Source organism: Arachis stenosperma, chromosome 3, assembly GCF_014773155.1.
Source record: "Arachis stenosperma cultivar V10309 chromosome 3, arast.V10309.gnm1.PFL2, whole genome shotgun sequence".
NCBI classification, from domain to species: domain Eukaryota; kingdom Viridiplantae; phylum Streptophyta; class Magnoliopsida; order Fabales; family Fabaceae; genus Arachis; species Arachis stenosperma.
This window is the reverse complement of record NC_080379.1, coordinates 1,799,244-1,825,113: the sequence shown is the minus strand read 5'-3', so window position 1 is coordinate 1,825,113 and position 25,870 is coordinate 1,799,244. Positions and strand designations below refer to the sequence as shown.

The 25,870-nt window shown below is 35.5% G+C and overlaps 2 protein-coding genes across 5 annotated transcripts; one reads left to right on the top strand and one right to left on the bottom strand.

Annotated features, from left to right (window-relative positions):
- Positions 1-281: 281 nt before the first annotated feature.
- LOC130968774 (ethylene-responsive transcription factor RAP2-7) lies at positions 282-4,008 on the top strand. Of its 3 annotated transcripts, none has more exons than XM_057894227.1 (10): positions 282-1,288; positions 1,478-1,503; positions 1,628-1,658; positions 1,801-1,888; positions 1,983-2,128; positions 2,380-2,424; positions 2,540-2,643; positions 2,731-2,852; positions 3,029-3,142; positions 3,608-4,008. In XM_057894227.1, the coding sequence occupies exons 1-10, from the start codon at positions 780-782 to the stop codon at positions 3,881-3,883; spliced, it is 1,461 nt and encodes a 486-aa protein (XP_057750210.1). In that variant the 5' UTR covers positions 282-779; the 3' UTR covers positions 3,884-4,008. The 3 variants fall into 3 exon arrangements, with proteins under 3 accessions (XP_057750210.1, XP_057750212.1, XP_057750211.1); XM_057894229.1 differs by having other exon boundaries at positions 3,613-3,840; XM_057894228.1 differs by lacking the exon at positions 2,380-2,424.
- Positions 4,009-13,984: 9,976 nt separating this feature from the next.
- Positions 13,985-21,247, bottom strand: LOC130967684 (uncharacterized). 2 transcript variants are annotated; one of them, XM_057892654.1, is made up of 14 exons: positions 21,071-21,247; positions 20,115-20,214; positions 19,389-19,516; positions 18,987-19,140; positions 18,748-18,857; positions 18,398-18,481; positions 18,259-18,307; positions 18,083-18,174; positions 17,683-17,812; positions 17,441-17,520; positions 15,887-17,355; positions 15,313-15,426; positions 14,491-15,234; positions 13,985-14,286 (listed from the first exon to the last, which is right to left on the bottom strand). In XM_057892654.1, the coding sequence occupies exons 2-13, from the start codon at positions 20,205-20,207 to the stop codon at positions 14,660-14,662; spliced, it is 3,078 nt and encodes a 1,025-aa protein (XP_057748637.1). In that variant the 5' UTR covers positions 20,208-20,214; positions 21,071-21,247; the 3' UTR covers positions 13,985-14,286; positions 14,491-14,659. The 2 variants fall into 2 exon arrangements, with proteins under 2 accessions (XP_057748637.1, XP_057748638.1); XM_057892655.1 differs by having other exon boundaries at positions 17,683-17,809.
- Positions 21,248-25,870: the final 4,623 nt, after the last annotated feature.

Here is a 25,870-nt window from a genome sequence, read left to right as displayed (position 1 = left end):
CACTAGAAAAAGAATAACAAGAAAGTTGCAAACACAAAATTCAACTAGGCCGTTAGTGTTCCCGTTCATGAGACCATAGCCACTGTGTGTGTGCCAAAGAGAAGAGTAGCAAGTAACAAGTGACAACTAACAACCCAAAAAGAAGAAAAATAATAAAATATCCAATATTACTCACCGGTAACCGAACCAACCAGTCCCTCCCCGAAAACAGAGAGAAGAAGAATAATAATAAAAATAAATTGCTTATATATTCCTTTTCCCTCTTAAAACGGGCTCTGAAAGTTGTTTTCCCTTGGCACTCTCTCTATTCCCCTCACCGATAACGGAATCCAAATAATCGGCGATGTTTTCACTCTCTCTCTCTCTCTCTTCCACCATCGCCGAGTAACTCACAAATGCAACTACCTTAACTAGTTATTTCTCTCTCTCTCTCTTTTTTTTTTTTTTTACGGTTGCTTTGTTCTGTGAGTTTCTCAACACTCCTATTTCATTTGTTTCCGGCAGCCGGAAAATTATCCGGCGTGTACTCCGGTACGAAAGAACCAGCTCAGGATTCTGTTTTCTTTATATTTTGTTTCTGTTTTCCTCTGATCGGATCTATTTTTCGCCGTCGGAATAATCATCGGAAGAAAATCGACGGCGATGTTGAAGTGAGAACGAACTAGCTGAGTTTTATTGCTTTAAGCTAATAAAGAAATAGAAAGAAAAAATAAATAAATAAATCTAAGAGTTCGGTTTAGGTTGTTGAAGATTTATAAGAGGCGTATCGTATTATCATCATGTTCGATCTTAATCTAAATGCGGATTGCGACGATTCGACTCAGAACGGTGACTCGGCAGTTGTGACGCTGTGCGAGAAGCTTCCAGAAGGTTCCTGGAACCAAATGACGGAGTCGACCGGGACATCGAACTCCTCCGTCGTCAATGCCGACGGTTCGAGCAACAACGACGACTCGTCGTGCTCTACGCGCGTCACCGACAACGCGCTCACTTTCAATTTCGGAATCCTGAAAGCGGACGACAACGGCGTCGTGACGAAGGAGCTGTTTCCGGTGAACGGAGGAGCGAACTTCGTTGATTCCGTGAACTGGCAGAAGAGTAAGTTTCAAGGAACGAACGGCTCGATTGATCTCTCGTTCAATCGGCAGGGAGTGGTGGACGGTGAGGTAAAGGTGGTTCAGGTTCATCAACCGGCGAAGAAGAGTAGAAGAGGACCAAGGTCTCGGAGCTCGCAGTACAGAGGCGTCACCTTCTATAGAAGAACAGGACGATGGGAATCGCATATCTGGTTCGTAATCTTCAATGGTCAAATATGAATTGTGAATTTCTGGCGGTTTTTCTTTTTCTTAGTTATGATTTTGCTTGATTAATTATTACAACTAGGAAGGACATAATATTATGTGATATATGGATTTTCATGTGATTATTTATATGTATATATATTAATTTTCATTTTTAAGTTTGTTTTGTGGTGTAGGGATTGCGGTAAACAAGTTTATTTGGGTATGGATTTCATTTCATTTTATTATTATAATAATTATTGTAAATTTTACTATTATTTTGAAACTATATTACATGATTATTATATTTAGCGTGTTTTTGACGAAATTGGTATTGAAAATTGTAGGCGGATTCGACACTGCTCATGCTGCTGCTAGGTAAATAAAACGTTGAACTTGTTTTGATTGATTGATTTTTTTGTGGTGATTGAACTTAGGAAACGGTTCTTTATACTTTTTGAGACTTCAGAATTTGATTTGCTATTTTACCTTTGCTTGACTTGGGGTTTCAAACAATTAGAGCCTATGATCGAGCTGCTATTAAGTTCAGAGGAGTTGAAGCTGATATCAATTTCAATCTGAGTGATTACGAGGACGATCTTAAACAGGTTAGAAACCTCACTACTAGCACTTGATGAGTATGAAAGTGGATGGTGCATAATATCACATCAGATTCTGAACAATTTTCTTAATAATGAGCAGACGAAGAATCTATCCAAGGAGGAATTCGTGCACATACTCCGTCGCCAAAGCACTGGTTTCTCAAGGGGGAGTTCAAAGTACCGAGGAGTGACACTCCACAAGTGTGGCCGTTGGGAGGCTCGAATGGGACAATTCCTTGGCAAAAAGTGAGGACATGTTATTTTTCATATTAATTGAAGTAGTGATCAATTGTGCTTGTAGGATTAGATGTTGGGAATTCAAGTACGTAGTTGGCTGCAAAGAGAGTTGGTTTCTTCTGCAGCCTAGTACTCAATGGGTCTTTACGCTTTTTACGTTTTTGGAGAAACATGTATAAGATTGTAGTATGCATGTTTCAAAGAAACGATTGGTAAAAGGCGTTTCGGTTATGGAGATTGCGATGCTTTTCATGATGCAGGTATATATATCTTGGGCTATTCGACAGCGAAGTAGAAGCTGCAAGGTCCTAGTGATACGTGAATTACATTCTACCTGCACTGAATTTATTACCCTGAATTTTCAAGCTCACTAGGGCTCCAATCCAACCTGTGTATCCCTTTTGATTTTCTGGAATTCAGGGCTTATGACAAGGCTGCTATCAAATGCAATGGAAGGGAAGCAGTGACTAACTTTGAGCCAAGTACATATGAAGGAGAGATGAAATCTCCAGCCATCAATGAAGGTATAACAATGATCTATTTTGCTTCTCTTAATGTACAAGTGACTAATGTTGTCACTGTAAAATTGAATTTGTGCTTGTTTTCTACAGGTGGCAGTCCTAATCTTGAACTTAATTTGGGTATAGCAACTCCAGGACATGGTCTGAAAGAAAACAGGGGGCAACTCCAGTTCCCCTGGGTCCCTTACAGCATGCATGCTGGAAGAACAATGGTATAGTTGAACATCAAATCTACATTTTTTTAAGGTTCATTCAAAATTATGCTTTCACAAGCCTTCATTCAAATATGGCTTTCTCTTTTTGAAGGTTTTTTTGTATAGTTCAATTAATTCTTCACGTCTTTGTCCTACCTAGTGATCATAACATGTCGGACTCTCTTCATTTGCAGCTGGAAACCAATGTTAATTCGGTAATTGGTAATCCATCTTCAGAAAGGCTAATTGCAACTGAAGAGCATCCTTCTCCGTGGAATGGCGTGAATCCTAGTTTCTTTCCCAATCAGGTAAATTTGCTATCTGAGATCTCGTTTTAGAATTGGAGTTGATTGCACATTTCCTTCAAGTACTTCAGATTAATGCGTTTGAATGATACCTAAAGTTAGAAGTTGATTTTTATGTTCAGGTATAAGTAATGAATTGTGTGAAATTTTGGCCAATTGATCTTGTTGGATATAAAGGGAATTATATCTGTGTGTGTTTATATCATTTAGTTTTTGTATTTCAATTTTGTTAAAAAAAAAGTGCCTGAATATTATTTGGTGTTCAGTCATAAACAAAATGATGAATAATAAAGAGCTCAGCAACATTATATTTTCGCAAACTATCCATAGAAGGTTCAGACGCTGCAACACTCTGCATCCATTGAAATTGAACTCTCTAGTGTAATCAATTCCATGATGACATGCTTTATTATATGTGGCAAAAATCTTTGTATCCTGGCTTCAAAGGAATGTTGAAATATATGGCAGGACAGAGCTGATAGGATCAGCATAGATCATTCCAAAGGACTCCGCGGTTGGCCATGGCAAATGCACAACCAAATCACTGCTACCCCAGTGCCTCCTTTCTCTGTTGCAGCATCATCAGGATTCTCCATCTCAGCTACATTTCCATGGAACGCCATCTTTCCGGCAAAATCCATGAACTCAACTCCCCAAAGTCTTTGTTTTCCTTCATCTGCCGCTCCTATCAGCACTGCAACTCAATATTACTACCAGGCTAAGCCCCGGCAGGCACCACCCTAGCACCTGTAAAACAGATTGAAGACAAAACAATAAGAATTTGTTTGCTTTCAAAATTCTTTGTGAAATTAGGCTACTGATTGATGTATTCTAAAGACCTGAAATATGTTCGTTGCTGTTTGCTTAAACTGTTTGTAGTCTAAGAAGCTTAGCATGTATGCTTTGTGGATGTTTTTTTTTGTTTGTTTGTGAAAATTTAAGAAAACAGTAAATTCGAGTGCACTAGTTACTAGTTGCCCACCAATTTTCAGATTATAGTAATTGCTGGTGCACCCCAAAAAAAATGATTTAGAGTTAGAGTACGTAAATGATGCTTGCCATGTTGCAGTACTCACTACCAATATGGATTTGGCAAATAACATGGATGAGCTCAGTACTATTTTCAGAACAATGACAGTTAAATCAGTTTCGGTAGGTGAGCTAGAACCTAACGTTACAATGTTACTGTCTCTTTCCTTCGCGACTAAACCTAAGGACCAAAAGTAAAACAGATGCAGCGGTTTAAAGGCCGGTAGTAGTACACTAACATATATTTCGGGCAAGAAACTATCCTTTCTTTTTCTCTTCAAAACTTATTTTGGGAATTACTTTGGTTACTGGTTGGTGGTGGTGACAAGTACCTGTCAGATCCAAGTGAAAGTGAGGTTAAAGGAAAATAAAAATTGAACTCTTATGAGATGTGAGTTGTGAAATTGTGATAAGGCACCCTGCGATTTTGTTCAAATAAGGATTGGCCACGTCCTACAGCAATACGCCAAATGGGTGACAGAAGTGATTGCACTAGTTACTATGTTATTATACTGGTAGCAAGCAGTACAGTTTCATTCAGATTTGACAGCAATGGAAATAAAATGGTCCAAACCTTTGGAATTGGATGTTACTGCTCAACACTCATGCCTCACATATTATCTCTCTTCTGTTCTGTTCTGTTGTACCTTCTGAGCAACAGTTAAATGATATAAAGGAAAAAAAAATATGGGTCAACGGGTATAGGTGTTAAGGTTTATATGGGAGGGTAGTGTCTTGAAAACCAAGGGATGGAGATGGTTACCCTTAGCCTCCGGCCCCCACCCATTAGGGTAGGCTTATCAGAATAGAGTCCATTATTGTGTGAGTGCTATTGCTGGGTAGGGGACCAGCCCGCCCTTGTGTTTTCCCTCCCAACTAACTCCAAATAAGTACTACACACATAGACCCTTCATTTAAAGTTCAAACATATATATGTCACGTAACTACATAAAAATTCATATCATGCAAAATTTTAGCTTTATGTTACTGTACGATCGTTACCAGAGAGTAGTTGAAAGAAAAAGACATTAAATCATTTTTAATTAGTAGTGATTTATGATTTTGATCACTCCAGAATTTTCCTTCTACACTTCTAGTTTTGGCTAAAAAAATTAAATAACTTATAGTTTATTTTTACTACAATATGGCACGTGACATAAATACAAATCATAATAAAAAAATTATATTATTTCAAATTTTCAATTTATTCATTATCTTAAAATGATTATTTGTTTTTAATCTTTAGCAACTTCAGTATCTTTACTTAGTAAATTCATAAGTTAATTCCGAAAATATAAAGAGTTACAAACAAGTAAAATATGAATTTTTTGGTCATTCACTCATTTATGTTGTCATATATGATTGCATATGTTCTCGTTGTGAGCATCTATCCAAATGGTGGCCATATTCAACTATTCTCCCACTTCTTCAACCTCCATACTTGATGATACCAATCTAAATACATAAATAATGTCATTTTCATGATAGACAAAGTTCAATTTGAACCACAAGCATTATCTTGATTTTATCAATCCTAAATATTTTATTTCATGGTTGTGAGTAGGTTTAAGTTCATTTTTGGATGAGATTCTATCCCATCATCATGCATCTTCCTTCCTCCTCCTGCTCATTCTTTGGAGCATAATGGTATCAACTATTAACAGTGATGGAATTTCTAGCAACATACACCACCTACCAATTATACAATATTTGCTATTGTTACATCCACCCACTTTCGAAACTTATATTACTAAAAAAATTTACTTGTGCATAATTGTAGAAAGTTATTATATGATAATTATGAACTTTAAATATATTAATAATAAATTTACTGAAATGATTTTTGTACATTAGTCATATTACTAAAATGATAAATAAAATATTATATATATATATATATATATATAATTAATTACTAAATCAATCATTACATAAATATATATTATTTAATTTATTTTTAATGTTTATTTTATATTCTAATAAATATTTTATACGAATGACTCATTTAATAATTAATTTTTAATATAATAAATCTTTATAATATTTAAAAAATGAATTTATATCCTTTAAATTTTGAATTTTTATTTTAGAGGGTAAAGTGTGATCTCTCACTTTTAAATAATTTTTCTTTCATATTTTTTTTTATTCCACCTATCAAATAAATAGTGAAAAATCACACTTTACTTTTTAAAGTGAAATTCAAAATTTAGCCAAATCCATAAAAAATGATGTCCAGAAGATTTGGCAAAAGAAAAAGAAAATATTTATTAAGTTATTTAATTTAAAGTGTGTGCAAATATCCACGGCTCCATTTTAAAATTAGAAAACAAATCTACACCAAATAAATAAATAGAAGAACCTCAAACGCGTGGCTCCAAAGATGACACGGAATTGGGTTGTATTGGAAGCCCACATGGTGTGTAGCAGGCCTTTGTTTAATCCCATTTACTATTAACAAAACTTTATGTGGCTTATACCAAAAAAAAAAAACACTTTAGATGGCTTACCATCCCACTAACGTGTAACGTCACAGTGTATCCTTTAAAAGTACTAGTAACTCTAGTATAACCAAAAACAAAAAAACAAAATAATAATGACAGATTTTTAAATAAAACTCAAATCGACTATAAATTAGTTATTAGTCTTTTGGATCGAATATCGTAAACACCAAAATAATAATAATAATTAAATGTACCAAAAAATCTAAGAGTGTCTTGAAAGTATTCAAGTCTTCCTTCATTAATTTGTGACTTAGTCCTACAATAGCAAGCAAAATGTTATCTGCCACTTAGACTACAAATAAATTAAGGTGTACACTAACGTGAAGTTATTTTATGTGAAAGTAATAGTTAAAAGATATTAAATAATAATTTAGTTGAATATATTAAATAGTTTAATTATTTTTAATTAATAATTTTATATAAAGATAGGTGTATGTAAATTTTTACCATAAATTATTTATACACCTAAAAGTTGAGTACTTATTAATATATAACACTATCCAAAGATAAAATAGAATAAAAATTTTAAATATTAAAGTAGAAGACAACCAAAAATAAAGAATAAGTGAGGAAAATAGAAAAAGAGTATATATATTATTATATATTAAAGAGACACCAAAAAAATATTATATATTAAAGAGTAAGTATAAAATAATTTATGGATAGTTTAGATAAACAGAACTTCCATTAGTGTGGAGGCTATTTTTAACGTTTGTCATCACTCATCAAATAAGATAACCTCCATTAGTGTGGAGGCTATTTTTAACGTCTGTCATCACTCATCAGATAAGATATGTATTATATTTGTCAAAATTAATTAGAGGAGATAAGTGTTATACTCTAAAATCTTAAGGGATAAAGAGTAGAATTATCCAAAATAGTGGCATTCATAGGAGTAAATCGAACATTAGACTTAATAGGAGTAGACTCAGTGCGGCTATCTGTATATCCGGCTCGAGCAAGAAGATTTGAAGCATATTTAGCTTGAGAGAGATAGATGCCATCATCGGTGGATATGACTTCTAGACCAAGAAAGTAGCTGAGAGAACCAAGATCTTTCATCTCAAAAGTACGCTGAAGGGATGCCTTAAGATCAGAGATACCATTAACATCATCTCGAGTAATGATCATGTCATCAACATACAGAAGTAGAAGAACAACTCCATGGTCGCTTTTACGAATGAAGAGAGCATTCTCATGAGGACTGCAAGTGAAACCAAGATTGCATATGGTAGTGTTAAACTTGTCAAACCATTCATGAGGAGCTTGCTTAAGTCCATAAAGTACCTTGCGAAAGAGACAAACTTTGCTAGAAGGACAAGAATAACCCGGAGGGGGTTTCATATAGACCGTCTTTTTCAAATCTCTATTAAGAAAGGCATTCTTCACGTCCATCTGACTGAGAGACCATTTTCTGACCGCAATAATAGCTAGAAGAGCTCGAACAGATGTGAGCCGCACAACAGGAACAAAAGTCTCTTAGTAGTCAATACCATACTCTTGCGTACAATCCTGAGCAACCAATCGTGCCTTGTAACGGTCAATGAAACCATCAGAGTGAGTCTCGATCTTGTATACCCATATGCTTCCCACAACTTTCTGATTAGAAGGAGGATCAACCAAATCAAAAGTATGTGCTTTTTCAAGTGCCTGTATTTCTTCCTGCATTACTTGTTGCCAATGTGAATTTGTGAAGGCTTCTCTAAATGACTTAGGTTCATGTTGATGAAGAATAGTAGAAAAACAATGATAATCAAGAAGATGAGGAGGGGGATTTCTTACCCTAGAAGAATGAGTGTGAGGAGGAGACATGACGATAGGAGCAGGATCGGCGTCCGGTCGGGAATCATCGGGGGATGGAGAAGGCGGAAGAACAGGAGGCTGTGGAGGGTGACTCGAGATAGAACCTGTAGAATCGTCACTAGGAAAGAGATCAACATCGGGGTTAGTGAAAAAAGGTGACTGAGTAGAAGGAATGGACTCAAAGGAGAATCGAGAAAACATGACGAGATATGCGAATACGTTTAGAGAGAGGATCCCAACAACGATAACCCTTGTGTTCAGTTCCATAACCAAGGAAACAACACATACGAGCCCGAAGTTCAAGTTTACTATGTTCATGAGGATGAAGAAGAACAAAATAGTTACAACCAAAAACTCTAAGAGAATTGTAATCTGGAGAGATATGATAAAGACGATCAAAGGGAGTAACATTACCAAAAATAGAAGAATGAAGTCTATTGATAACATGAACAACAGTAAGAACTGCTTCACCCCAAGTACGTTCAGGACACGAAGAAGAAAGAAGCATGGCACGAATAGAGTCAAGAATGTGACGGTGTTTACGTTCAGCTCGTCCATTTTGTTGAGACGTACCAGGACAAGAAAACTCAGACAAAATACCCTGTTCTGCAAGGAAGGTTAAAAGTTTGGAGTCACGGTATTCCATAGCATTATCGCGTCGAAAAACCTTAATGACCTTGGAAAACTGAGTTTTAATTATAGTTGCAAAGTTAATATAAATATGAGGTAACTCATGGCGATTAGTCATCAAATATAACCAAGTAAAACGTGAATAATCATCAATAAAAACAACAAAGTATCGAGCTCCGCCCATGGAAGCAGTGGGAGCGGGTCCCCAAACATCAGAGTGAATGAGATCAAAAGGAGAGCAAGCAAGAGAGAAATTATTGTGAAAAGATAAAGCAGGTTGTTTGGCAGTTTGATAAGGAATGCAATCAAAAGATCATTAGGAACCTGACCCAAAACACCCTGAGACACAAGAGGATGCAATTTTCCTAAGGAGCTGTGGCAAGACGTTGATGCTATAAGTGAAGGGTAGATGGAGAGGAAGCAGCACAGAGATTTGGTACAGGAGGAATATGGAGATTTTCTAGTTCAAACAACCTTCCGACCTTACGTCCAATCCCGATGATTTGTCCCGTCCGACGATCCTGTACACGACAACCAGAAATGGAGAAGGTAACATCAAAGCTCATATCAACAAGTTGACCAACAGAAATAAGTTAAAATTTAATTTGGGAATATAGCATGTATCAGGAAGATCAAGAGTCGACTGGGAGATAGAACCCTTGTGTGTTTCATGCAAGAGGGAACCATTAGCAATATTGACAGAAGGTGCATTTGTAGTAGTAGACAGAGACGAGAAAATATCACGCAGTGGAGACATATGATTAAAGCAACACGAGTCAAAATACCATTTATAATTACCTGGAGGAGTCGAAAAAGCAGCAGGGGTATTATCAGAAAGGGTGATAAGATGCTGAAGAAGAGACGCAACATCAGATAGAGAGACAGCAGAAGCAGGCACAGTCTTGGAGAAGGTGGGACGAGAATGATTCTTGAGTTGATCAGGACGTGGTGGGCGAGTAGGACAGGTAGTAATTAAATGTCCCGAGAGCTTTCAATAATGACAGAACAGTTGTGAACAATGGTAGCTAATATGACCTTTCTGGTGACATGTGCGGCATTCAACAGAGGGACAGTTGGAGAAGAGGTGCCCGGAACAGTTACAGTTTCGACAGAAATTATCCTTTCTGTCTGTGGCGGAAAAAACATTTTATTTTTCCATAATAGTAGTCACAAAGATCAAAGAAAGGAGAGAAAATTGCAATTTCAGAACAAAAAATGAGAAATTTGACGGCAAAATCGGAAAGAGCTCACCAAAAAACCTTAGGGAGGGTCCGACGGTCTGCCACGTCAGCAGCCACGTCGAAAGACACGTCAAACGGACGACGACTTTCAGACGGCGCGTGGTGGTGCGTGGCGGCGCGTGTGGTGGTTTCTGGCGACGAGACTGGACTCATTGAACTCGCAACGAAGAGACGAAGACGATGGTAAAAGCGGTGACGAACTAAAGCGTCGGAAAATGAGCGAAAAGAGAGACCAAAGAACACTGCCAGAAGAGGAAAAAACAGGATTATGAACGAATTTTCATGAAAAAAAAAAAAGAACCTAAGCTCTTGATACCATGTTAGAAAGAAGAGACAAAACTAAATAAAGTGTTTTTGTGTATTATTCAGTTGAAGGAAAAGTACGATGTATAAGAGTATATATAGCTGCTAATAAAATCAAAGTAATAAAAACATAGACTCTTATAATTAATATACAGATACGCTATATAAATACAAATGATACTAATTATTCTTAACAATTACCATTTTAAATAATAAATAAATTAACACAAAAAACGTTATATTTAAAAACAGTTGAATACATGTCACCCAACTCCATTGGAGAGGTCGATACAAACTTTTTTCCCCCAATTTATATTTTGTCTATAGCTCATTATTCACCAATCACATCCAAAGAAGATTATGACAATTAACGACAAATAAACTCAAATCACAATTCAATTTCTGCTATCAATATAAAGGCTATGTTGTTAAGTAATTTGTGTTATGCATTGTTTAACCGTGGTAGGATGTGTTATATATATTGAACCTGCTAATTCTTTTTGCCAATGACAAAATCCCATGCCCAATCATCAAATGTGATGCTTTCAGTCCCACTTCCAATTTATCGTTAGAATCCATCCCGACAACGATATTACATACCATTCCAAATATTGCATAAAAATTTGCACATGGTAGTTGCCGATTTAAGCCATCGCGATTTTTTTTTTCCTAACAAAACAATGAAACATCAAGGTTAGGATGAAGCAAGTTCTGAGACTTGGCAGGGTAACTAAATCATAACATGTTACGACTGAAGGGGCAATCAACTATGGTTGCTAGCTAGTAGCTACCATGTTTTTATACCTGTTAGTTCTTCGGTCTGATTATTTAGTTTTAAATGCTTTGTCAAAGTCGAGCATAGTTACGTCTTACGTGCAATATTTTTTAGAGTAAAATCTCTTTTCCGCTCGTCTTTTTTCAATTTAAATAATCTCCATTTTGCATATTGAAAAAGGACAACCCGCCGCTTAATGAAAAGGAAGTATAAGTAGCGGATTATTATTTTTTAACAGTTAAAGTGCAGGTTGTCTAAATTTAAAAAGGATATGACTAAAAAGAAATTTTATTCTATTTTTATGTTTAATTATTCTATTAGTTCTTATAATTTTATTAAATCTCTCTCTCTCTCTCTCTATATATATATATATATATATATATATATATATATATTCAATTAGATCCCTACACTATTTTTAATTTTGTAATTAGATTATTTTTATGTTAAAAACATTACAATAAACAAAATATTTTGCCCAAAAAACGTGTTAAAAAATCTAATTAGGTTTTTATTTGTCGATACCTTCAATTTGTAAAGAAATATCCAGTTAACTCTAATATTTTTTACATTATAAAATACTTAATTGCAAAATTAAAAATAATATAGAGATTCCATTGAATATATATAAGCCTAATTAAAAACAGTAAAAATAGAAAAAACCAATAGAATAATCAAATAGAAGTACATAGGACTAAATAATGACTCGAGTTGAGTCTTCCAATTATAAGATACATTTTTCTCAGTATTAGTTATTATTATTATTATTATTATTATTATTATTATTATTATTATTATTATGAGTCCCCCTATACTTTATTCACATAATACACCAAACTTTAGTCAAATGTATTAGGAATAACTTTGTCTGGATGCACACAATTTTAGGTTTTTGAAGATTTCATTCTAACCAATCTAACACTACGGATACAAAATGAAAAATGAGAGAAAAAATAAAATAAAAATAAAAAAATTAAATTTTTTTTATGTGTTGTTTAAATATAGAAAAAATAAATGAAAAAAAAATAAATAAAAAATTTTATTTTGTTTGGATAGAAAGAAAAAAGAGATTAAAAAAATTATAATAGAATAAAATTACATTAATATTTTTATCTATATTATATATAAATTACAATATATTAATATAACACAAAGGGTAAATTTATAATATTACTCTTACAAATTTTTCTCAGTTTTCTTCGAAAAGCGAAAAGTTAAACATGGATCCCACATCAATTTTTTTCCTTTACATCCAATTTCCTTTCACATCCAATCAAAGGAAAACTGTTTTCCATTCATTTTCATTCTCTGCATTTTCTTTCCTTTAGTTTTCTTTTGTAAAACTGTAAATGAATATATTTCTACTATGCCCCTTAATTACTCTATTTTTTATTTATCCCTTTAGTTGCTTAAAATCTAAAACTATCCTGGGTTATATTTCTATTACGCCCCTTAATTACTCTATTTTTTATTTATCCCTTTAGTTGCTTAAAGTCTAAAACTACCATGGAACCCATCATGATTTCTCGTTGAGTGTTGCTGAGATTTTCAGCTTTGAGCGTGACAACCAATGCGAACTCCACCAACAGCATCGGTGACAACCAACAGCACTAGTCTGGGCCAGAGTCGCTATTGTGGGATGGGTGAAGACCGCCATTCTGTAGAGGCGAGGATGATGCCACTGCTGCCTTCGTCCTTACGGGTATTGACAATTTTGGGTTTCCACCTACTCTTCCTCTACCCAGCTCCCTCCTCTCATCCTCTCCGTCCCATCAACCATCCAATATCTGCCACTCTTCCTCCATTGCCTCTGTTTCCTCTTCTTCCTAGCTTCATCCGCCTTTGCAATATATACATTAAGGGGGCAAGCTAGAGATACGTTCATTTAGAGGGTCAGAATGAAATCTCAAAATTCCAACATCGTGTGCACTGAAACACACCAAGTTAATGGAAGGACCAAAGCTGAAGCCTAGATACATGCAGAGACGAGGAGAGTTCAAACCCATAATCCTAACCCTTGGGTTCTTGTTATGCCACAATATTCGAGTACACCTAATCTTATTTCTGTTTTTGATAAATAAGCTAGGTAAGTTACTAAGTTATGCTCCCCACAGCTTTGCTCATTACTAATAAAATTAATAACACTTTATCTACCTAAACTTAAAAACTTATTATTTTTCAGAAAATGCAAATCAACCAACGAAACTGTTAACAAAAAATATGCAGCAACACTCCCATCAATTGTTAAAATAAGCATTAAAATATTAAGCGTCTTGCTAGACAGTTTTGGAGATAATAAGCACATTGTAACAAATTCGGGAGATCAACTTGTAGGCATTGTTATTTGTTAGGATTTAAGATAAAGGAGAGAAGTGGAAAAGAATTTAAATGGTGACATGGAGTGGAGTAAAATTTAATAGCAAACAAAGGAAGCTCATAACATTACCACGGGCTACCATTCGTTCTCAAAACCATCAACCCAAGCATAAAGTTGAGAGAGAGAGAGAGAGAGAGAGAGAGAGAGAGAGAGAGAGAGAGAGAGAGAGAGAGAGAGAGAGAGAGCTTGCTTGAGCTTGGAGATTTTTTTTTAAGGGGGAAAAAAGGAAAGGAGCCAATTGGCTTAGCCAGACATGCCACAGTATTACACCACATACCCACAAGGGAGGTTAAACGATACGGAAAAATACAACAATAAATATGTGACTTAAACTATGTGATTTTGAACCAACAAGTTCTCACCCTCCGAAGGGAAAACACTCAACTAAGATCTACCTGCTAGCACCGGCAGTTTGATCACATTAGTCATTAGCATTGATGGTTGATGCCTTGAAAACACCAGCACAGCTCCCGTCCGCAAATCCAGAACTGGAATGGATTAGAAAAGGGGGAACATGAGGGCATAGTTACAGAACAAGACAATGTTTACATGACGATAACATTATACCCCTTCATTAAGGCTTAAAAAAAGGCACTTAATTTTCATTGTCATATGCACTGGCAAAGTGCTAATGTGATGATATAAACCAATTAAACCATAAAGAATCAAGAGAACAGAAGATCAATAATTACCAACTGCAGCTATAGATTAACGCTTCTTGGGAATTTCATCACTAGGTAGCCCAATACAGCATTACACCAATCCGGAGTCAGTCTCATCTCCGTGACACAAAAACTGTTCTGTCCAATTCTGCACAGCTTCACCAATGCCAACAATAAGAGAATACATAGGCTCGCAAGGTCACATCCCAAATGTTCTATTGTACAGATCACCAGAATTTGGCATCCGATATTTTGAATCATCATATCCCGAGTAAAATTTATTAAATCCAAATCTTTCATTTCTCAAAAGTTCAGCCACGCCTAGATTATTTCCACTTTGCATCTCATTCCACCCATCCCACTGCCCATTTGACATGACTGCATTCGTAGATTGCTGCAGAGACATCTGAGGGTATGGGGAAATATTACTGACCTGGGATTGGTCTAACCTTGAAGATATACCATAAGAATCTCCAAGCTGAGAAAATGTATTCCCAATATCCGGAAATCGAAGATTCTGTTGAGGCTGTGAGAGAGATCTTTGCATCAATAATTGAAGTCTGGCCTCATTATTGTCGAAGTAATTTAACTGTGGCATGAGATTAGATCGCATGTCAAGTGCTGGGGTGTTTAGTGCCCCTTGAAATCTCCCTTTACCAACAGCCAAAATAGCAGGGTCCATAAATTCAATATCCCCTGCACCACCAATATTTCCAGTTGGGGCTGTTTGATATGAATTTCTCAAAAAGGAGGAATGGTCAAGCAATGAATTCCCTGTCAAAAATAAGAACATTCATTACCAACCAATAAATGATTTCAAAAAAGCGTAAGTCAAGAGACATCATAACTAACCAGGCATCGAGTCAAAAGCCTGCTCCACTCTCTCATGAGAAGAAAAGCCCGGTGGTGGCGGCCTGCTTGGAACTGAAAATCCTGGTGGGGCTGAAACCTGTGCTCTTGAAACAGCTGTAATGCAAAGGATGCATGGTGTAAGATTATACAAAGCCTAGAAACAGCTAACATTTGCTATAATATTATGAGCATGTGATATGATTTTCATTCAAAAGCAGTGATCAACTTAAAACAATACAAATTTGAAATATAATCTTGGTTGGTATGTATATAACTATATAAGCAATTGGCATTTAGCCTGACATAGAAAATTCTTTTTCCCATCTAGCAACCCATCAACAGCAAAGACGAATCAGCTTTGCAGAACAAAATAGAACGTCAAAATTATTCTAACATACACATCAATATCCAGTACAAACTAATAAAATCACAGAAGTGATGATAGTACCAAGCGAAAGGGCCAAAAGAAGTGGAGTGTGTGACATAGAAGATATAACAAAACCAATATATGCCAGAAAAGAACTCAATGCAAGAGTAGTGCAGTCAGTTTAAGGGAAGTTATTTTTATAACCACCTGAAAGCTTGTTATTAGAGTGAAGAAAATGACCACTGCTGATATTTTCAGCATCCTCAAAATTACTTGTGGAAAAACCATTTGCTATGCCCAATTTATCCATATAGTAATCTCCTTCCACAAAATCATGGATGACCGAGGACGTCTTTAGCTGTGGTTGGCTCACACCATAAGATGGATGCACATCATGGGATTGAAATTTGGATTCCTCCTGCCTCGCAAAAGAGAATCTAGATTGATTATTACTCTGAACTTTCCAGGAGCTAGATTTCTTCATCGAAGCAGACTGGTTTTCAGTGTTGTCACCCAACAACTTAGCTAAATTATGCGGTGATGTCATTGAATCATCCCATGGATCCAAGTCCATAGACAATATATTTGAAATTATACTACTCTCACCCTTATCAATAGCACAATCTCGTCCAGTATTAACTGCTTCACTAACTAATCTTCCAATGCTTTGTCTGTTCCTTTCATCAAGGAAACCATAAGAACTGCTGCTGACCAATTTTTCAGGGTATCCACTATATACAGAGGAATTTGAAAGATATTCATTCCCATCTCTTTCATTAGCTGACACAGAACCAGCATTTGCACCAGTACATGATTCACCAAGCTGCTGAAGATGAGGGCTAGAATGGCTTGATACATGAAGGAAACTAGTTGACTTTGGCAAATAAGATCGGCAAACAACTTCTGGATCCTTAAGTCTTTGATTATCAAAAGATGCTACATCATCTTCAACACTATCTGAAACTAATTGTGAATGAGAATCCAATCTCCAATCTAAATGTTCCCTTGAACTACAAACCCCATTATCTGAGCTAGCACCTTTACCAGCCTCATTTGAAGTTATTAAATCTCTAAACTTGTCAACATTATGCTGTGTTCCTTGAATTTCAGGAGATTTAATCAAGAAATCAGAAGGCGGGCTACTAGGTTTGGTTATGCTGGAATTTTCTTTTGCAGCATCTCCATCAATGTCAATGGAGGATAACTCACAGGACAAATTCTGAATCTCTTCATTGGTAGCAGTAACTGCTTCCTCAGGACCAGAGCTGCATGATTGTCCAGTGATGTAAGTGGAATTTACGGTGTTTAGTGTAGTACAACTACCTCTATCACTATCTTGAGAAGTCAGAGAAGACAACTGGCTATTCAATTTTGTAGGCACGGGAGAAATGTCTGAAGCCAAAGTTTTATCACCTGTACTAGCCACAATGTCGACACTATTGTATTGTTTAATGGGTTTCAACAGCCCATTTTTCACTCTAGGCATACCATGACTCCCATCACCTGATGGTGGCCTTTTTGTCACATCACAATGCAATGCAGAAGCCTGAACTGTACCAACAACAGCAGCTGAAAAAGGTAGTGAGCTGCCAACTGTATCAGGTTTTGCCTTGGCTGGTCCATTTTGACATGATTGACCTCCCGCAGAGGGCTGACAATTTGTAGTTTGGGTTCCCCTAGGAAAAAACAGAATATATGTTAGACACAATTATCTCAGGACAAGTTCACCTTTCAAAGTATATATACCACATATTACCATACCATGAAGAACTAGAAGGAAGAGCTCCAGGTCTCCCACAAAATCCATTAGGAGGTGAACCTCTTACTGTGCATACAGAGTTCTGATTCATCATTAAATATAAATGTCAGTTTATTCCTATTCAACTGATGGCTGCACAAATACACTTCACAAGTAGTTTAGCAATTGCTAAAAGATGAACAGACAACATATCGAAAGATAACACCAAAAAGAGGCATTAGTACACAACACAAGAAAATCTTACACTTGAAGCATTTTTAACAATAGGCTTTGCCAAGGAGTTATTCATGCCATCATCAAACGGTGGAGGTAATATACTCCCCGACCTCCTTTGCATGTTGTTTGTGGCACCAGTGATTTGCTGAACTCGACTTCTTCAAAACAAGAGAGCAAGTCAACAAACAATTATATAAAAGCACTATATTCAGTTCAAGATTCAAAAAAGAGAATTCAGAAACTGAATTGCCCAAATCCCAGTTAACGATTCAATTTATGTAAAATGAACCCCCAAATACATAACAATTGATCTAATTGACTTTACAAAAGAAAAAAAAATCATCATGATAAAAAAAATTGCTGAATATCAACAATGATAGATGTTATTTATAACCGAAAAGTTTTGAAACGAAGTTATAAAAAAGTACCTGGTGTATGCTGAAATTATTTCATCTTTTGTAAAACTATCTTCTTGAGAGCCAACCTCATGTAGGTATAAACAATCAGGATTGCTGCAAGGCTGGTTATAGAGATATTTCCCCAATTAAAAGCATAACCAATTAAGGCACAACTTAAAAAACTGCAAACACAGTATCTTTCATACCGCATTTCGGAGCCATGCATGACAATATTTTGTGGTTCCAAAACAAGCCCTGAAAATGCGAACATAATTGTTAACCAAGACTTTGGGTCATACATGCCATTTGCAAACCAAAAAAGAAGAATATGTATGTTTTTTGTACCTTAGAGGTCTACCCTCCAAAACAAATCCATGTACATTTTGAATACAGCGAATTGCTTCTTCCTCCTTTGAATAAGTAATATATCTGAAACAAAACATCCAATTAGGAACTGCCCATTAAAGTAATTAAACATGTTTGTACAGACAAATAGAATATATCAAAGAAAGGGGCACAAATATGCTGCCACCTTTTTTAAGTCCATGCTACCTATAACTCTTGTTGAAATCATTTTGTTGGTTGTAAGAATTGTTCAATAACCCAAAACAACGCATAACAAAACACGGCAACGTAACCGAGAAAACCATAATGCCAGTGAGGAGAAAACTAAACCACACAATAAAATAACTTACACACTGCATGTCTCATTTGGAAACTGCTGAATAACACCAGCAGCTGTCCGCGACATCGACACTTTTAAGACCTTCCCGTACTGACCAAAATATTCTCGGCGCTGGAGAAGCTGTATAAATGGTGATTAAAATAAAAAGGAAATTCAATCAGGGAAAGGACTGAAAATCAAGGATGAAACATTCTGCATTAGAAAAGGCACCAATCAGGTACTCAAGCAATGAGAAGGTAAAAATTTTACTTCTTCATCTGCCAAGTTGAGAGGCAACCCAACTATGTAAACAAGGTTGCGCTGAATCACTCGCACGCTACTGAGCTGCTTCCTGCCATCAGAAGATTTAGTCTTTGCTTTCTGATTCTTCATCTTTTTCTCCATATGAATCTCATTCACCAATCTATAAGCAAAACAAAAATGGTGAAGAGCTAGTTTCACTTTATAATAGCTTGGAATGTTAAAAAACTAATAACGAAAACTTCTTTGTCTGACATTATCAGTTGTTCCACGTGAAACATAAGTTGAGATCTCCTAAAATATATCTGTTGAAAAAATTTATTTTGACAAACCATGCTAGGGAATGAAAATTGCTTAGGGAATCAACATAACATTTCCAAGCATACAGAAATATATGGTTAACATAACAACCTCTCACAGTTTGCAGCCATCCCAACAATCTTTTCCTTATCATAAGGGGAACGACATGCAGGGCATCGACCCTCTGTGTCATCCTTTTCAGCCATGTCCATTATGTGGTGCCAGCACCAGACACATATCTGCACAATTAAGGAGAGATGAAACTGACATTCATTGGAATGAATCTTGTGATAAAGACATATAATCAGGAAACCAAACATAGACAGCATCTAGTATATCACAAGTAAAAGTTGAAATGAGTTGGAAGAGAAAAAGAAGGGATACTGTGTTTTAACCACCATTTTTAGCCTCACCGAAGTTGAAACTCCCTCCATCCCTTCTCTTCTATCACTTTCACGTTTTGGTACAACAATGGCAGAAGATGGGGAAAGGGAAGGAGTAGGAAACAATCACAACAGTACAAACTATAGAAACACGCCAGTCATGCCGCAAATTTAATTAAAAAAAATATCAACAACAAATGCCAACTCAAAAGATCTCAAGCCAAATAAATTCGGCGTAATAACGGCTAAAACTTGAAGCTTAAAAAATAACAATTGTTCAAATATCAAGATTAACGAAATGTTGTATACACTAAATAAGTAACTAAACTGACAAGGAAATCAAGTAGCCTTTACAAGATGAATATAAAACGCTGTTTTCTTCTGAAATAAATAAATGTCACTATAAAAGCTTCCTAATCATTTCAAGACCATAAGATATTATATAGAGTCAAACCTCATAACCACATTTGCATGGCTTCAACTGCTGATCGGTCAAATCCATCTCTTCAGCACAGAGAGGACAAGTCCTTTCTCCTTCGTCACTCATGATGGCTCTGAATGTAAAGAGGATAAGCCATAAGGCCAAAGTTAGTCAACTAAACATAATTATATCATTATTTCAATAATAAATAATTTTCGTCATAAACTTTAGCAGAAGATTCTTCTAATAGCCCAAAAAATTGAAGATAGAAAAGATAAAAAGAAAAAATAAATCCACACCCAGTGAGCTCAAGGAAAATAGGACACATGAATCACCCCCCTCCCCCCCCAAAAGAAAAAAAAAGATCAATCGAAGCACAACTTAAACAGCGCTAATCATCATACACCAATCAATATAACGACCTAAATTCAAAGTTCACAGTGTCTCTACACACTAAGGCATTCACTTCAGAAACACAGTCACCAACAACCACCGCTCAAAAATCTGAGCACCGGACATAAGGCAAAATATGATATAATAAATCGACATTAAACAATTATTAAAGAAATAAAGCGAGTTCAGAATCCATATAAACCCCTAACCCACCCACACGATCTTTGGACTCCATAAGATTCAATTAACAAATCATTGCCAAAAAGATCTCTAATGAATCAAACACAAGTACGGAACAGATCAACTGGACAACCCATCAAAACACATAAAATCGGATTAAATAACAATAAAGAACGATAATCAATGAGAACAAAATATCCAACATGTAAAGCAAAACCGAAAAGACGAGCTACGAAAAATTGAAATCAGAAAACAGGCGAATGAAAACAGAATTCCATGACGTCAATAGCGGGGGCTAATTTGATTAATCAGAAAAACCAATTAGGGATCTAAGAGAAGATGCATCTTCTCTTCTCTGTTCCAATTAGGAAAGAAAAGAGAAATTAGGGTTAGGGATTGAGGAGTCGGCAACTCACAGTGTTGAGATCGAAACGCGAAAAACTGTGAGGATGAGATTGTCTCGAAAGCGAAGAGAGAGAGAAATAGAGAGAACAAGAAGAAGCGCACGATAACGAAGACGAAGAGAATAGAGAGAGAGCACAAAAGGGCAGAGAAAAACCACAAGGTGTCTTTTAAAAGAGAGAGAAAGAAAGAGAAGGTGCTGTTTGGATGGCGTTTTTGGTTCTCTTCCCTCTTTTTATCTGCGCGTCGCTGTCAATTGTGTGCATCATAGAGGTCACTTAAATGGCCTTGGATTTGTAGCTAATTACGACGATTGCCACTCACTGTTTCATGTTCGGTTTTGCCGAGCTTCTTTAGGCCACAGCTGGTTCGAGTGTTTTTGGCTGGGATCTTTCCGGTAACACGTGGTGCTCCCGATGACTGACACCTGGCTTCTTTTAGATCCGACGAATGTGCTTGTAGACAAAATAATTGTCACTGGAATATCGACATATATTTTTTTAAATGTTAACCAAACTTTAGTATACCACTTAGGTATTGAATTTATATTTAATATTAAAAATATATAATATATTTTTGAGTATATATTTTATGTGAATTATTATTACACTAAAATTTGACCAATATTTACAAAAATTAGTCGAATATGAAAAGTTAATCAAATGAATTTATTATTATTATTATTATTATTATTATTATTTGTTACCTTATTCTAAAATGGTGATTTGTCTATTAAATTTTTTAAAATTTTAAAATTACTCTTATTATTTAATTTATGTCAACTTCATACCTAAATTTCAAAAGAAAATTTTGTTTAAATTAACAATTTTTATTCCAATAATACCCTTTTTATTTTCCTCAACTTTCTTCTTCCTCTTTGTTTTCCCTCCCAACTTTTCTTCACTAGTCCTCCATAAACCCTTTTCTTATTCATCATTGTCACCTTTACTTCCTCCACCTCCTTTTTCACCCTAACCACCACAACAACCATATTGCGCTAACAATAGCAAACAACTTAGAAATGCTCTATGTACAGATTGATGATACGAAGCTACAAATTAAAGCTCAATGAAAATCTTTCATGTGTGTCTCCCAAATTTTCAAGGGAGCTAATCCTATTCATATCACGCCAATTTCAACTTCATTAAAATAGTACCCTTCATCACCCTTCATTGTTAGGATTTGAATATGTCCACGGTTTTTCAATCTCTTATTTTTGTATGTCTTATTACAACAATGTAATGGACAATAATGATATTTCCTGTAGTGGAAAGAAGAAAAGGAGATGGCGCCGACGTGTTGTGCGGCAAAGGAGGAGATACGGTGACCATAGTGATTAAAATTTAAAAGGAAAAGTATATGAAACAATGTATATGAAACAATGTATATAGTGAAAAAGCGAACAACCGTCTAAAAGGTAGTGTTTGTTTGCAGGAATTGGAATTGAGACTCGTAGACAAGAATTTAGTATTATGTTTGTTGAGTTAGAGATTGGTATTTAAATTTGATATTGATACTTAAATTTGCGTCTCTGTCTCCAAAATTTTAATATTTCAATACCTTCAAAAAGTAGGGATACAGGAGACTGAGATTTTTAAAGACAAAGACTGAAACTTTAATAATATTTTGTACTTAAAATACTCCTATTTTAATTAACTAATGTCAACTTTACCCTTTCTTCAGATTAAGACTTCAGTGTTAGCAGCCCCCTCACTCCATCTTCTCATTTGTTCTTCGAAGTCTAGGTTGCAGCCTCTGCATTGCCAGTGTCAGGATAGCCACCTCGTCGCCGCTGTTGTAACCACTGCACGGTAAGTGAGTCGCTGTCGAAGTTCATCTTCCTAAGCCGCGTGTTCTCATGTCTTCATTTTCTCCTTTTTCACAAGACAACGTTCGAGGAACCCAATTGAAAGAGTCTCCCTGTTGCTGTCGGATTCAACAACTTCCTTATCGTCATCATAGCTTGTGTAACCTAGGTTAGTTGTGGCCAAATTTCTTTACTGATTTTGTTCGTTTTTTTATGTTGCGACTAACGTTCTGTGGATTTGGTTCTTTGTTCTATTAGATGCATATAAAGAATCTTTCTTTTTCTCTCTTCAATGCGATTTGGTTCGTTATTCTAATGTATAGATGCGTAGATAACTTTTGTGGATTTGATTCTATGTTCTCATGTCTTGTTTTATTAATTTCGTTTGTGTTGTGCTTCTTATGAATTAGTTCTGGTCATGCTTGATTTTTTTGAAACTCATGTTTATGCAGCTTTTGATTTTGAACTTTTGATGCTCTTTTTGCAAAATTTATGTCTGTTTAATGTGAAATTGTGTAAATCGTTTTGTAAATGTATGATTATTGTGGCTATAACCAGCTCACTAAAAGTGATTTCTGAAATCGTATAGATGAAAAATTTGTTAGCTTAGTTGTAGTTTAAAGAGTAGTGTCACTCCAGTAATATACTTTGATATTCAACTATAACTAATAAAATTTTGTATAACTGCACCAAACACTTTATTTGAAATTGGATTGCACTTTGTTAGGGGAACATGTTAATCAGGATCAGTTTTGCAAATTTAACATATTTCAGGAGTTGGCTAAGTTGTTGTTGTCTTTACTAAACCTGTCTCTTATCAAATGAAGTAGAATTTTTATTTTAGCTTAAAAGATAAAAGGTAAGATAGTCTTGAGTCTATTTGAATCTTTAAAATTAATGATTATTAAGCTCATTTGAATTATTTAATCTGCACAAGTCTAATTAACTTTTCTCTTTTTATTTACGTGACTTGTTAAGACCTTGTTAGTTAGTATAACTCCAACTACTTTTTTCAAAATATGCACAAGTCTAATAGCCTTTTCACGTTTTCTTGTTTAACTTCTTAGGATGAATAATCTCAACGATATTAATATAGTTTGTATGATAATCATGAATGATTCAAAGTATAAACTCTTAACACAACTCATTCAATTTAAACCACAACAACTTTTGGAAGACTTTGATTTGCTTAAAATACCTAAAAAAGTCACTTTCAGTATATGAAATGAGAGAGGAAAATTGATATTTTCATTTAATGTATGTTTCTATTGTATTTTCTGTTTTGATTTCTAATTGAAACTAAATTAAAATTGAGAAGTAAATAGTGTTAACTGTCTTTTGGTTCCAGTTTCTTGATCTTGTTTTTGGTTATAAGAAGATATAGCAGATTTTACGTCAAGAAGTGTTAGATTTATTTAAATGTTTATGCGTTTTTTAATGTAATGACTTTGCTAGGAAGAAATGGAGCGGTCGGAGATTATTAAGCGATGCGTGTGTTTTTATGAAGAGACGAGATCCAAGCATGAAGATTTGATGTTGTTCTTTGTGCTTACGCTATTTGTGTACTTTAGGGATAGAACTAGTGGCCAACTATCATTAGGCGGAAGAATGAATAATAGAATTAAACGTGAGGCTTTAGAGTGTATTGTTGGTGAGGGTGATGGGAATTGTGTTTGGGAGTTGAGAATGAATACAAATGCCTTTGCTAGTTTGTGTGAGTTGCTCCAAGTTCAAGGAAGACTTAAAGATGATGGTCATGTAAACCTGCCGGAGCAGGTTACGACTTTCTTAATTATCTTAGCGCAGCACACAAAAAAATCGTAGTCTGCAGATTAGATTTTGTAGGTCCAGAAAGACAATTAGTAAGTATTTTAATAAAGTTTTGAAGGCTAATACGTATTCAAAGCATTTTATTTGCCAAAGCTACACCAGTTGAAGATGATTGTCTTGACCCCACATGGAGAAAGTTTAAGGTAGAGCCTACTCGATGTTGTGTATGATTCATATTTGCCTGAAGGATTCTATATCTTAGTATCATAACTTTCTATGGATGATAGGGTTGCTTGGGAGCATTAGATGGCACTTATATAGAGGTGACAATCCCTAAGTCTGAGAAGGCAAGATACTGAACAAGAAAAGGTAAAATATGCACCAACGTCTTAGGAGTGTGTAACTGGGAGATGGATTTTGTTTATGTACTCAGTAGATGGGAGGGATCGACATCTGATTCACGGATACTTCGAGATGCAATAACTCGTCGTAATAGTCTTAAGATACCCCACGGTAATTATGCCATCTTTGGAGTTAAGACTATACATATAGCTTAAGTTCACGATAGTTAAGCTTATGTTGTTTGCATTACTTGTCTATAGGTAATTGCTATTTAGTTGATGCTGGTTACACAAATGGTCTGGGATTTCTAGCACCGTATAGAGGCACTCGATATCATGTTAGAGAGTGGGCCCAAGGATCACGTACACCGCGTAATTACCAAGAATATTTTAATAGGGTTCATTCTTCCGCCAAGAATATTATTGAGCGATGCTTTGGTTTGCTGAAGAAGAGGTTGTCCATCTTAAGAAGCCATAGCTTTTACCCTCTAAAGACACAATCTCAAATAATTATTGCTTGTTGTTTATTGCAAAATGTCATTCGAATTAGTATGGATATGGATCTGGAGGAGCAAGGTAGCATATTGGATGAATTTATGCCTGATGGAGATGAAGCACATGATTGAATGATTGATGTGGTTGAAAATACGAACGAGTAGATTCACTGGTGTGACAACATAGCAACTGAGATGTATGAAGAATGGTGAATAAGTCATATGGAGTAGTGTTGTAAGAGCAGCGTAATGAATATTGTAATCGATTGAGTAGTGTTGTAATGGCTGTATTTTAATTTGTATGACATGTTGAGACGGGAAACATTGTAATAGCACCTCTTAATTTGTAATAGCAACTAACTGTTTGTGGTTCAGTTTTACATATTTGTACTTGCTTATGGC

Coding starts and splice junctions, on each gene's coding strand:
- LOC130967684 (XM_057892654.1), bottom strand. CDS start 20,207: ATGAGTGACGAAGGAGAAAGGACTTGTCCTCTCTGTGCTGAAGAGATG. Junction 18,175..18,258: donor ATGCATGGCTCCGAAATGCG/GTATGAAAGATA, acceptor CTCTATAACCAG/CCTTGCAGCAATCCTGATTG. Junction 17,813..18,082: donor ATAATTTCAGCATACACCAG/GTACTTTTTTAT, acceptor CTTGTTTTGAAG/AAGTCGAGTTCAGCAAATCA.
- LOC130968774 (XM_057894227.1), top strand. CDS start 780: ATGTTCGATCTTAATCTAAATGCGGATTGCGACGATTCGACTCAGAAC. Junction 1,659..1,800: donor ACTGCTCATGCTGCTGCTAG/GTAAATAAAACG, acceptor TCAAACAATTAG/AGCCTATGATCGAGCTGCTA. Junction 3,143..3,607: donor CTAGTTTCTTTCCCAATCAG/GTAAATTTGCTA, acceptor AATATATGGCAG/GACAGAGCTGATAGGATCAG.